Source organism: Malaya genurostris, chromosome 3 (assembly GCF_030247185.1).
Source record: "Malaya genurostris strain Urasoe2022 chromosome 3, Malgen_1.1, whole genome shotgun sequence".
In the NCBI taxonomy this organism is placed as follows: Eukaryota; Metazoa; Arthropoda; class Insecta; order Diptera; family Culicidae; genus Malaya; species Malaya genurostris.
The window spans coordinates 178,654,600-178,668,663 of record NC_080572.1 but is presented as its reverse complement, the minus strand read 5'-3'; the positions used below and the strand labels follow the sequence as shown (position 1 = coordinate 178,668,663).

Here is a 14,064-nt window from a genome sequence, read left to right as displayed (position 1 = left end):
ATCTAATGTCAAAGAAAGACGAAATTGCTGTCTTGTGAAATAAATTTAAGTATTACATGATCTCAGTATGGGTCTTCATTTGAAAACAATCCCGAAACTACCATTCTCTACCAGGCGTACATCAAATTAATTTCTAGTTTTGCCGATAGATGGCCGATGTCTGTTTTGTGTTGCTCCTGGTGAACCATAGAAAAAAATTCAATTCACTGAGGCATGTTGAATACGTAGAAATTAAAAAATCCCTCGTTATGCAAAAACTTTTTTACGCGACTATTGCGTAAATTACATTTAACAAACAACAATCAATGCAAGTAGTACGAAGATTTTCGCAAAGCGCGAGTAAAGTTTTGATCCGTTGCTTTCATGTCATTTTTGCAACTGGAGAGCAAATGTCAAAATCAAATAGTATAACCAGTCAATAACCAGAATACTACCTTGATCAAAAAGTTCCCGGAATTTATTCAGAAAACTAAAAATACAAGATTATTCATCAAAATTGATATTGTCTCCTTCAAAACATTTCCCATTGACTTCAACACACTTATGGAGCGTCGTATTTCATACAAATTTTTAATCAAGAACATGTAAAATGGTTTGATTTGAAAATTACATGTCTTGAATTCGAATTATATAAAAAACGAAAGATCGATAGCAGCAGGGCGACTTGAACTGAGAAACATTACATCACAAGAACATCGGTTACTCGACTGGACCGCAGAGCTCATTAAATCTGTTCATTGAATAATTGATGGTTGATAAACGACTGGACAATGCGCAATTCAGGCCCCAATGTGGTTCATAGCCTCTTGTCCAGTAACTCCTATCCCTACCTCCCCGCGGTGCCGGCTGGGGTGCGAGTAACCATAGGAAAAATCGGGTAACCAACCCCGGTGGGACCTTGATCGTATGATGACAGGGAAGGGGGGGCTTGCTTCCTCTTTACAGAGAGCGAGCCTACCCGAGCGTCTTTTCCCCATGTTGGGGCGGCTCGAAACAGCGTCTGTTCTCCATGTTAGGAGCGGCTGATTACCGTCCTTGTGTCAGTGTGGGATTAAACAGTGCTGACACGATGGCACTCCGGCGAGACAGGAGGTTGGTGCAGGCCTAACAAGCCGCCCGGAAAACACTTGTTACGAATAATCAGGATATAAGTACGACTCGGAATAATCGGCAAAGACCTACGCGACGAAATAAGGACTACGATTGGAAGATTGGCACATGGAACTGCAAATCGCTTGGTTTCCCAGAATAAGACCGAATGCTGCATGATGAGCTTCTAATCCGCGGCTTCGATGTCGTAGCACTGCAGGAACTTTGTTGGACGGGTCAGAAGGTGTGGAAAAGTGGGCATCGAGCGGCTACCTTCTACCAGAGCTGTGACACAACCAACGTTCTAGGAACGGGATTTGTAGTGTTGGGCAAGATGCGCCAGCGCGTGATTGGGTGACAGCCAATCAGTGATAGAATGTGCGTATTGAAGATCAAGTTCCGTTTCTTCAATAACAGCATCATCAACGTGCACTGCCCACATGAGACGAGACCCGATGACGAGAAGGAAGCATTTTACGCGCAGCTGGAACGAACCTACGACAGCTGTCCACGGCGGGATGTAAAACTTGTCATCGGCGACATGAATGCTCAGGTAGGCCGGGAGGCAATGTACAGGCCTGTGATCGGGCTGGAGAGCCTGCACGAGGTAACAAACGACAACGGTCAACGATGCGTGAACTTTGCAGCCTCCCGAGGAATGGTAGTTCGAAGCACCTTCTTCCCCCGCAAAGATATCCACAAAGCCACCTGGAGATCACCTGATCAACATACGGAAAATCAAATCGACCACGTTCTCATCGACGGGTGGTTCTTCTCCGACGTCATCAATGTCCGCACTTACCGCAGTGCCAACATTGATTCTGACCACTACCTTGTTGCAGTTTGTATGCGCTCAAAACTATCGACGGTGCACAATATTCGTCGCACAGGAACGCCGGGATTCAATCTCGAGCAGTTACGTAGCGTTCGTACTGCAGAGGAATATGCGCAACAACTGGAGCAAGTGCTACCAACGGAAGAGCAGCTTGGCGCGGCGACTCTTGAAGACGGCTGGAGGAATATAAGAGCCGACGGACAGATTCCCAGCACCTGATCTGACGGAGATAAGTGAGGAGATCGGCAAGCTGAGGAACAACAAAGCCGCGGGTAATGACCAGTTACCAGGCGAGCTGCTCAAACATGGAGGAGAGGCACTGGCTAGAGCGCTGCACTGGATGATTTCTAAGATTTGGGAGGAGGAGATTCTACCGCAGGAATGGATGGATGGAGTGGTATGTCCCGTCTACACAAAGGACGATAAGCTAGATTGTTGCAATTACCGCGCAATCACATTACTCAACGCCGCCTACAAGGTACTCTCCCAAATCCTTTGCCGTCGTCTATCACCAATAGCTAAGGAATTCGTAGAGCAGTACCAAGCGGGATTTACTGGAGCCCGCGCTACTATGGATCACATATTTGCGATAAGACAAGTACTCCAGAAGTGTCGTGAATACGACGTACCCACGCATCACCTATTCATTGACTTCAAAGCGGCATACGACACAATCGATCGAGAACAGCTATGGCATATCATGCAGGAATACGGTTTCCCGGATAAACTGACGCGATTGGTCAAAGCAACAATGGATAGAGTAATGTGCTACGTCCGTCCCTTCGAATCTCGGAGAGGACTACGGCAAGGTGATGGACTCTCTTGCATCTTGTTCAATATTGCCTTGGAATGTGTGATTCGAAGAGCGAGGATCGACACGAGTGGCACGATCTTCCGAATGTCCGTACAACTTTTTGGCTTCGCTGATGATATTGATATTGTGACACGTAACCTTGAGAAGATGACGGAAACCTACATCGGACTGAAAGCTGAAGCTATGCGTATCGGACTGGGCATAAATGCGTCGAAAACAAAATACATGAAAGGAAGAGGCTCTAGAGAAGAAACACTACGCCTCCCACCACGAATATTGATAGACGGCGACGATATCGAGGTGATTATCGAGTTTGTGTATTTGGGCTCACTGGTGACCGCTGAAAATGACACCAGCAGAGAAATACAGAGACGTATTTTGGCAGGGAATCGTGCGTACTTTGGACTCAGAAAAACCCTTCGATCGAGAAAAGTACGCCAACGCACGAAATTGACCATTTACAAAACGCTTATTAGACCGGTTTTTCTCTATGGCCACGAGAACTGGACTATGTTGGCAGAGGACCAACGCGCCCTCAGTGTTTTCGAAAGAAAGATACTGAGGACCATCTATGGCGGAGTGCAGATGGAAGACGGAACGTGGAGACGGCGTATGAATCACGAATTGCAACAGCTGCTAGGGGGACCACCCATCGTACGGACAGCTAAAATCGGACGTCTACGATGGGCTGGGAAGGATGTCGGACGACAGCTCAGTGAAAATGATTCTTGAATCTAATCCGACTGGTACAAGAAGAAGAGGAGCGCAACGAGCAAGGTGGATCGATCAAGTGGAGGCTGATTAATAAGTGTTTTGCAAATAGCATTAACTTTACGTTTGTATAGCGGTTCAAGTTTAACTGTTTAAGTTTGCATTAAGCAGTTCAATTTGAACTGTTCTGCACTGACGAGTCTAAGACGAAACGTAAGGAAAAGTGAAAACGGTTATGTGCCCTAAGCACAAACTTAGGTTAACCCCTAAATGACTTGTTAAAATTGTTCAAATAAAATATTCTTCACTATCATGCTATATGATAACGTACAAAAATAATTTTGATTTAAATGAGATAGAAAAATAACTGTTTTCCAATTTTTTCTCATATTATATAAAAAAGTACAAGCTATCAAATGCAAGCAAATTTTTTTTTTCGGATTGCGCCATTTTTAGAAACTGTTATATTACGGATTGCGCCATTTTTAGAAACTATTATGTTATTTATTGTTGTTATTTATGTTATGGCGTATTTTATTGTTAAAATCTTACATAACTATTGAACCAGGTAGTATAAAAAAAATTTTCTTCCACTAAAAGTTGCGTCTTTTTAGGCTCCTGAATTTCTTAGAACATTACTTTATTGAGAAAATTCAAATGAAAAAGTTATTGAATAAAAACTGTTTCTTTAAGAAGCACCCTAACTAAGGATATTTTAACCGTTCTAATTTAAAAACGGTTAAAGATACACAACCAATATCTTCGACAAAGTTGCCTTAAATTGATTATTCTAAATTATTGTGGAAGGATGCATTGTTCTATCTCATCCAGATTTTGAAATAATTTTTTAATTCATAGTTTGTTTTAGGACCACCCTAAAACCACTATGGCCGAAACACCCAGTTTATTAAGTGGAACTAATGTGCCGAAGACTTCAAATCTCTGAGGCCAATAATAAAAGCGTAAACAATTGTTTCCTGCTAATTTTGCTTCCTGGACCACTGTGCACTGTCAGTGTTGGTGATTGCCGAAAATTTGACAGAAGCTGCTATATTGCTATCTATATTGTATACAACATTTTAAATCCGGTAGAAGATGCTACAAGAACTCGAGTCTCTCAATACATGAACCGTGAGAGAATTTAGCTGCATTTCTTCGCTCCACTTCATACTCTGAGTATTCCACGCCCTTAAGAAAAATTTACAGTCTGATAATGATCGATGCTGTGTGGAATTTCCCAAGAGAGAATCGCAAGTTGACAATTATCGCAGAAAATCGAATCGATGATTCAACTTGATGATTCTCGTACTAGGTTGCAATATTTCAAAACCCTTGTGTGGAACATTAACATACTTTTTCATAGACACAAATTATACAAAGGTTATATGCACATAGTTAGAATAAGCGGCAATAGTAGAAATGATTCTATCGCAATTATCAACTGCCTGTATAGAATCGAATCGCGAAACGAGAATAAGCGACCGTTTGTTGCTTCAGAGAGGATCCCCACAGCAGCGTGCTAACCTTTGCTTCTCAGAAATGTCATCGAGAGAAATTCGCTCTCGCACTGGTGTCGATTCTATGTTAAATGAGCCATGCCGGGTTTTTGTTGTTGCGAAATATCCGTCTCTCTTTGATGGCACTGATTCAATCGTTGAAGAGTTGCCAGTGAGCGTTCTTTGATACGATAAAAGCCATCCTTGACCACTGTTATATAAAGTGTGCACGTAGCTTACGAGCGCGTGTTTATTTTCTTTCGCCTCTAGCGCTGAATCACACAAAAATTCTAGAGCAGAGCTCTCAAATTCTCTGATGTGGACGTAAATATTTTCACCAAAGTGTACATGCCGGTGAACACTCTGGTGTACGGTTCGCGTAAGAGAAGCGTGGGGCACGCATATTCAGCAAAAAAAAAAAAAAACAATTTATCGTTGAAGTTTCGTTGTTCTTTGCTGCGAAAAAGATTTTCATAGCAAGGCCAGCGCTGCCTTCTATAAATTCAAAAATAAATCCAAGAACTATTCGCTCACCGCCACACGCCAGTGGACACTTACGTGAATTTGACGAGAGCGCGTGATAGCGATTCATGCGAAGAGAATGTGATTCACTCGCATCAGCTGCTCTAATCACAATTACACATTGAAAGTCTGTCTATTCGACACTGAGAGGAAGAGTGCTTTCCGTTTTGTGCGGGTTTCGTTGGCTGCATACACAGTGTAGGCATGATACTTACAAAACGGTGTATCACTCTAGTGATATTCCATCACTGCTTAACAGTAGTTAAGACTAGAACAATTTATTGATTTATAACGATATTTGGTTCGCATAGTCATATGCTGATTACCGCAAATCTGGTGATCCAGTCTCCAGCTTGTGGTCGGCAGAGGCTGATGAGTTGGATCTTACGAGGGGTTTGTCCAGATGGCGTGGATACTTCGATATTGTTTAAATGAGCTGCATCAGTGACATTTATTTTCAACTTGTGTTATTTTTCCCGTGGATAAAACGCAAAGTTTGTACATGTTTTATAAGCAGTATTACCTGTCAAAATATGGGACCACAGGACCTTTCATTTGAACTTAAGTTTGTTAAAATCGGTCGCGCCATCTAGGAAAAAAGCTAAAAAACATATTATCACTATTTTGCACATTTTACCCAAGAACTCCAGAACCGGAAGTAACATCAAAATGAAATTAAGGAGTTTAGTATGGGACCTAATGAGCTTTCATTTGAATTTAAGTTTGTGAAAATCGGTGAGCCATCTCCGAAAAATGTTGGAGCACTTATTTTCACAATTTTTTGCCCATTTTACCCCATAATTCCGGAACCAGGAGCCGGATCCAATAAATGTTCATGAATTTCGTATGGGACCACAAGACCTTTCATTTGAAGTTGTTTGTGAAAATCGATTCAGCCATCTCCGAGAAAAGCAAAAAAACGTTACATACACACACACGCGCGCCCTCGCGCACAAACACAGACATTTTGCGTACTCGACGAACTGAGTCGAATGATATATAAAAATATGTGTCGGTTCAAAAGTCGGTTTTCACAGTGATTGAATAACCTTTCTCTATGAGAAAGGCAAAAATGAAACTCACTTATATTTCTTAACAATAAAATCCCGTTTTAACAACCTTAGATTTAAATTAAAGGCTATCTAGGTTTTTTCGTTCATTGGTGACTATAAGATTTTAGACATGTCGACGAGATAGGAAAATATCACTGCGTGTATGTATGTGTGTGCACCTTCAAACGATTTTTTTATCACTCGATTTTCTCGAAGATGGCTGAGGCGATTTTAACAAACTTAGTCTTTTTTTAAATCTACTATTAAGCCATTCATGAAGTTCGAAGATCAAATGACTGTCACTTCTGATCCCGGCAACAAAATGGTATAAGTTACGTAACCGACAAAACGCGCTTAATTTCTACCCGGTTCATTTTCTCGAAGATGGCGAATCGCTTTCAACAAACTTAGGCTCGTTTGAAATTTATTTATAGAATACAATATAGAATTTTTCTACAAGTTGGTTTCCTAGATGTATGTTTATAGATATAGTTTCATTCTCCTGCTGAAAGTTATTGAGTTACATTTTTTTACATTGAGTTGGAGTAGACTTTTGCAGCACCAAATGTGGAATAGATTGATTTCGTTCTGAATTTTACAGCGTCGTTGATATTTTTAATTTCCATGAAGAGTTTCATGTCGTCTGCATATATAAGCACTTTCAGATTGTTGAGTATGAAGGAAATGTCGTTTATATGTAAAATGAAAAGTGAGAACCCTGAGGTACGCCAGAAGTTACATTAATTTGTTCAGATAGTATGTTTTGGAAGCGGACTACCTGTACACGATTCGTTAAGTATGATTTGAGCAATTCCAGAGGGCTATGTTCTATGCCATATTTTTGTAGTTTGTGTAGAAGTGTAGAAGAGCTTTGCTAAAGTCAGTGTAAAGAGTTTCTACGTAGTTGCCAGCGTCCGTTGCATTCAGAGTGAATGTCATAAATTCTAAGAGATTTGTTGTAAAAGTTTGGAAACTACTATTAGTTCAGGTTTGACGTGCAAGTGACTTTCAGATATTATTCCGGTGATATAATGGAATAAGTGACGTGAACTTCAAAACTCATTACCGTTCAATTTTCTTGTATATGGATTGACCGATATCAATAATTTTAGGCTCGTTCGAGGCTAAAATTAGGCGGTGAGTCGATTTCGAAATTTATATGCCTGACATTTAAAGTTTCGGAGATATAGGCGTACAAGTGACGTAATCGACCAAATAATTTTTTTTTGCCATTTGTATAAATAGTATTGCTCCGTATTCTACGAACATTATTACCGAGTATCGTACCAAGAACGTTTTCAGCATACTAGCGCATTTGATTAAATGATAATGATTGCGGTTTTAATTTTTAGTACGGTAGACAACGTGATAGTTAGATACGAGATACTACTATTTCAATTTCATCCCTCCACAACAAATACCAACCTACGATTTTTGTCGACTGACTGTCCAAATATGCTTGAACGAGGAAGCCGAATGAACAGGCATAAACTTATCAGTATCACGCGAGTTAGCAACTCACTTAGGTAGAGAGAGAGATAAAAATAAAAGTCATTCATTTAAGATTTTTTGATTAGCGGACGATGAGATCAGTGTTCCTCAAGCAGTTCTGATACAATGAATATTTTGGTATGTGCTATTTTGTTAATGTTTGTTTTCGGATGGGAATCCGCCGAAACAGCAAAAATTTTAGGAGTTTTTCCTACCCCTTCAAAGTCACATTGGATACTCGGTTCTTCGTTGCTGAAGGAACTGGCACTGGACGGACATGAGGTAAGACATCAGTTATATGATCGTGAGACAAATAATGGAACTAGGATAAACTTCTTCAGATCACTGACATGAGCCCGTTTAAACTATCGAAACCGCCCACCAATTATCATCACATCGAAATTGAAATCGACAAGGAATTCTTCGATGGTAAGTACAAAAATAGTTTTGAGTTCATTAAAATAAGTAACTTTCTCTAAACAGATTGGCTTGATAAAGTATTCAAAGATACCGCAAAAAGTCCGATTCAAAAAATGATCGAAATGTACACAGTTATAAATAATTTATCCAATACCACTCTCCATTCGCCGGAAGTGCAGAAACTACTACAATCCGATCAGAAATTCGATTTGTTGATATTGGAAATCTTCTTTGATCACGCTCTGCTCGGATTTGCGGAACACTTCAACTGTCCGGTTATCGGACTTACCACCCATGGTGTAGTGAACTGGATCAACATATTGGTTGGAACTCCACAGCCTTTATCGTACGTGCCACACGTGCATCTGAGCTTTACCGATCGTATGAGCTTCTGGCAAAGGTTTGCTAACGTTCTTTTCAACGTTTTGGATGACACTTTGATGTCCATATTGATCGATCCAGTCCAAGATCAGCTGTATCGAGAAGCATTCCCAAATGCCAAGAGGTCATTGGAAGAAATGAAGAAGCACGCGGTATCGGTGATACTGGTTAACAGTCACTTCAGTCTGAGTTTTCCACGTCCATATGTTCCGAATATGATCGAGATCGGAGGATTCCACGTGAATCGTAAGGTCAACCCATTACCGTCGGTAAGATTTGATCACATTCTTTTAAGACTAGAAAAAAAAAACGTCTACGTTTCTTCAGAACATTCTTAACTTTATTGAAAACTCTACGCACGGTGTAATCTACTTTTCCTTGGGCTCGAATATCAAACCATCTAAACTGGATCCCGAGAAGCGTGATGCTATTTTGAACTCGCTATCAAAACTTAAGCAAACCGTAATCTGGAAATGGGATGACGAATCTCTGTTGCTGGACAAAAACAAGTATCTACTGGGCAAGTGGCTTCCACAGGACGACATTTTGGCTCACCCCAACGTAAAACTATTTATAACCCACGGTGGACTACTGAGTTGCACCGAGTCGATTCACCATGGAAAGCCCGTCGTTGGAATACCAGTCTTTGGAGATCAACTTTTGAATATGGCTCGCGCCGAATTGGCCGGTTGGGGCGTAGGAGTTAGTCTGGGAAACCTAACCGAGCAATCGTTCAATTATGCACTAAACGAGGTGCTTAATAATGTCAAGTAAATACCTACCGATTCGAATCTCGAATATAATTACAGTATCAACACCTTCTATGTTTACAGATATACGAAGAATGTGCAGACCATTTCAAAACGACTGCGCGATCAACCGCTGCCTGCAATGGACATGGCGAAATACTGGGTGAACTATGTTCTCCGCCATGATGGTGCAGAACACTTGAAATCCTCTGCCCAGCATCTTAACTTTATCGAGTATAACAATCTTGACGTATATGTTCTCATTGCCGCCGGATGCGGATTGATTCTTGGTCTGTTAGTAAAAATAATTTGTTTGATATCCATGATTTTCAAAGGACAATCACAGCGTCGGAAAAAGAGTAAACAGAGCTAGTGTGAGCTTTAAAGAAAGGAAGTTAGTTTGCATGCCAAAGAAATAAAATAGAAGAGCACTGCTCAAAGTTATTTGTCATATGATTCACACTGCTCTTTTACGTTTTACGCTATATTATGCTACTATAGTGAATATACGGATGCACATAAAATAAACATCTCTATTTTCTCAAATTCGCATACCATATTTTGGACAAATCGAGAATAATTTTTTTTATGAGTAGGATTTATGAATCAGAAATTATTTTAAAAAAAATTGCGGGTTGGTAATGTCAGAGACATAACTCGAAGACGTGAATACGAATATAACTGAAATGCTTCTTTTATACTTCCAAAAATAGATAATCCACACCAAAACCTGAATTCTGTGCATTCAGGAACTGGAACTGTACTAAATTCGGAATCTGGGACTGGCTCTGAATTCAGTGTCGAAATTCAGGTTCGGAATTCATGTTCATGAAAATAGTTCTCAGTTCATTTAGTTCTATAATTCTGGAACTGAACTCATTTACAGTATACAGCTTTCAAATTTAATGTTATAACTGAATTTCGTACCTGATTTAAGGAGCGGAATTCAGTTCTAAAAACTAGTTTTAAAACTCAAGCTGGTTTTGAATTCTGAAAATCCTCAAGCTGGTTTTGAATTCTAAAAATGAATTCTGCAACTGAGCTCGGGAACTGAACTCTGAAACAGAATTCTAGAACTGCATTCTAGATACGGATTGTTGAGCTGATCAATGAATCTGTGTTCTGGAACTGAATTCAAGACAAGGATTCTGGTTCGGAACTGAACACCGAACTCTAGATCAGGCTGCTGGTCTGCAGCAGAATTCCGGTACAGGATTTAGTTTTCAAATTCGGATCTAGAATTCAGTTCCGAAACTCAAACGGAATTTAGTTAAAAAATCCTCAGAATCCTGAGTTCAGTTAAATTTATAGAATTGTGAAACTGAATTTTGGAACCGAAATCTAGATCAGCATTGTGGAACTGAAATATTAACCTGGATTCCGGAATACATTTAAGAACTGAATTCTGGAATTACTACTGAATTTTGGATCGAAATTCCGGTCCTGAGTTTTTGTCTGAGGTACCTCAACTTCAGGTTCAGAACTCAGTTTCAGAATTCTAAATCTAAATTCCGGTTAGGAATTTTTGAACTGAATTCTGAACAATTTCCTAGATCTAGAGTCAAGACCCTGGCTTGGAATCAAGTTCTGAAAAGCGATTTCAGTTCCAGAGTTCTGGAACTCGATTCTGTCTCTGGATTCTGGACGAGATATTAAATTTCAGACCTGGATTTAGGAAACCAAAAAAAAATCTGGTCTTGGATTCTAAAACAAAATTTTAGAACTGAACTCTAGAATTGAATTCAGGACTTGGATTCTGGTCTGAGCTGAATGAGTCAACTAAGCAATGAATGTAGCATCAAATTTTTATCTTCTTTTCTTATCAAATAAATTAGAGATTTTTTCTTTTCGAGTTATTTGTAGTCGTGTCATACTACTGAAAATTATATTCCAAAATACTAATCATATCTCCGATGACTAAGAGAAAATATTATGTAGATACGTTGAATAAAACAAGAGATATTCGCGATCAAAAACTTATAACTCAACTATGTGATAAATTTTAGAATAGGCGCCCAATATTGAATTAACCTAATAATTGTATTCACTTCCGATTTGCATATGGTTACGTCAACAGATAGGTAATTCGAATAGTTCTTTAGATAAGATTTGGAGCCATAAAAAGGGCTGATTATGTATAATGTTCTCCGTCATTGTTCACTTTTCGTTGTATTTTGCTTCAATGCAAACGACCAGCAGCTGGATGACGGAATCGATCTTCTTTGAAGAAAAATTGACTCTACGAACGCCCCGCAATTGATTCAATATTGAACTGAATTCTTGATACTGGAACTGGAACTGAGCTCTGGACCTGAACCAACCGGAATGATGCACTTGCTTCACTTCCTGCTCAGTCAACTGCGAGCTGCAACTGCAAATATATCAACCTTTTAGACCTACGAGAAATCAAAATCAAGCGTTCGATTAAAAATTTTACTGTGGCTCCGCAATCACCGAAAGAGGAAGTAATCAAAGAGAGGCTCTCATTTGCAGTTAGACCCTTTTGTCAGGGGACGATCGAATTATTTACATACCACAATCAACCCCTGTTATATTATTCTTATAATATTCAATGATTCGACTTTTTTTGGTAAAGGAAACGTATTATATAATACTATGCAGTTTTAAATACTACTATTAATTACCAATACATATGCTTGAATTGTTGAAAAACTGATAGGGAATGAATCAGATAAAATTTGGTCTGGTTTATCCGCGAGAGAAATATTGCTCTGATTTTGAAAAAATAAAGCTAATGCGGTTTATGTAAAGAATAAACTTAGTTGTATCATTACACAAATTCTTCTTGATATAGAGGTATAGACATTTAATCATCATATACATTACCGAGAACATCAGCTTCGTTAAGTTGTTGTTTGTAATAAATACAGGGTGCTCCATCTTTTATGTCGGTATGTAAACGCTGAAAAACTTTCACATTTACCAACCGAGCTTTTGCATCAGATATGTTTTGAAATCGTCAATTCAGTACATTTTTGACCATGGATTACCTCACACCGAAACAAAGCGCTGAGATAGTGACACTTTACATCGAAAAACAGTCGTTCCATTGTGTTAACTCCACGTGCATATCGGAAAAAAATCGCGGCGACATTGACTGGTGGGGTTTTCTGAAAAGTAAGGTTTACACCAACCAGCTTCAAACTATTGACAAGCTCAAGGCAAACATTCGTGCTAAAATCGACGCTATAACACCCGAGATTCTCGAAAAGGGAATGACAAATGCAGAGAAAAGGAGTCATTTTGTAATCTATCTATATATGTTATATATAAAAATGGATATAAGTTTGTATGTTTGTAACGCCATAACTTCGGAAATGCTCAACGGATTGCCACCAAACTTGGCAAAGGTACTTCTTGCATTTCAGAGATGGTTTAAGGAGAATTTTTATAGGGGAGGGAGCGTAGCAAGTGTCATAAACAAGGGGGGGGTCATGGAAAAATTCATATAATTTGAAGAGAATCAATACGTTTTAAAGGCCATAGAAACATTTTGCATACCTTAGATATAACTATACGAGTGGTGGATGTAACAAGTGGGGGGTGTAATGTTTAAAACGGCATAACTCCGAAACTACTGACCGGATTGCCCCCAAACATGGCACATATACTTCTTGCTCTTCCAAAAAGGTCGTAAGGGTATAGTAATAGAGGAGGGAGCGTAGTAAGTGTTCTTAACATGGGGGTTCATGAAAAAAATTGTCAAATTTGACGAGAATCGATACTTTTTAAGACCGTAGAAACATTTTGCATTTAATATATATGATTATATGGTGGGTGGATGTAACAAGTGCCTTTAAAAAGGGGGGGCGTAATGTTTGTAAATGCATAACTCCGGAGTTACTGAACGGATTGCTATCAAACTTGGCACATGTACTTCTTGCTCTTCAGTGATGGTATAAACGTATTTTTAAGGTGGGAGAGAGCGTAGCCAGTGTCATTAATAAGGAGGGGTCATGAAAAATGGTAGATATGATTTAATGATTGACGGATGTAGCAAGTTCCTTTAAAAAGGGGGTGTGATGTTTGTAATGGCATAATTTCGAAACTACTCGACGGATTGCTATCAAACTTGGCACATGTGCTTCTTACTCTAGCAAGTGTCCTTAACAAAGGTGGTCATTAACAAAATGATCTAATTTGCGAAAATCGGTACTTTTTGAAGACCGTAGACACATTTTGCACAACTTAGATATGATTATACGAATATTCGGTGGGGAGAGGGTGTAGTAAGTGTATCTAAAAAAGAAGTTTAAGGTTTGTAACGGCAGGAGGGGCCATGAAAAAAATTTTACAAGAATCGATAAGTTTTGAAGATTATGCAAACATTTTCCATACTTCAGATATGATATATATGAGGGGTGCCTTTAAAATAGGGGATGTAACGGCATAACTCCGAAACCACTGAACGGATTGCTATCACACTTGGCATAGCTGCTTTTTGCTCTTCAGAGATAGTTGGAAGGGTATTTTATGGGGTTGG

General features: G+C 39.4%; 1 protein-coding gene across 1 annotated transcript; it reads left to right on the top strand.

Annotated features, from left to right (window-relative positions):
- The first annotated feature begins 7,807 nt into the window (after window positions 1-7,807).
- Window positions 7,808-10,088, top strand: LOC131437499 (UDP-glycosyltransferase UGT4-like). Its single transcript, XM_058606885.1, has 5 exons — window positions 7,808-8,292; window positions 8,352-8,439; window positions 8,494-9,080; window positions 9,139-9,581; window positions 9,645-10,088. Exons 1-5 carry the CDS (start codon window positions 8,137-8,139, stop codon window positions 9,931-9,933), a joined length of 1,563 nt encoding a protein of 520 aa, XP_058462868.1. The 5' UTR covers window positions 7,808-8,136; the 3' UTR covers window positions 9,934-10,088.
- The last annotated feature ends 3,976 nt before the right edge of the window (window positions 10,089-14,064 follow it).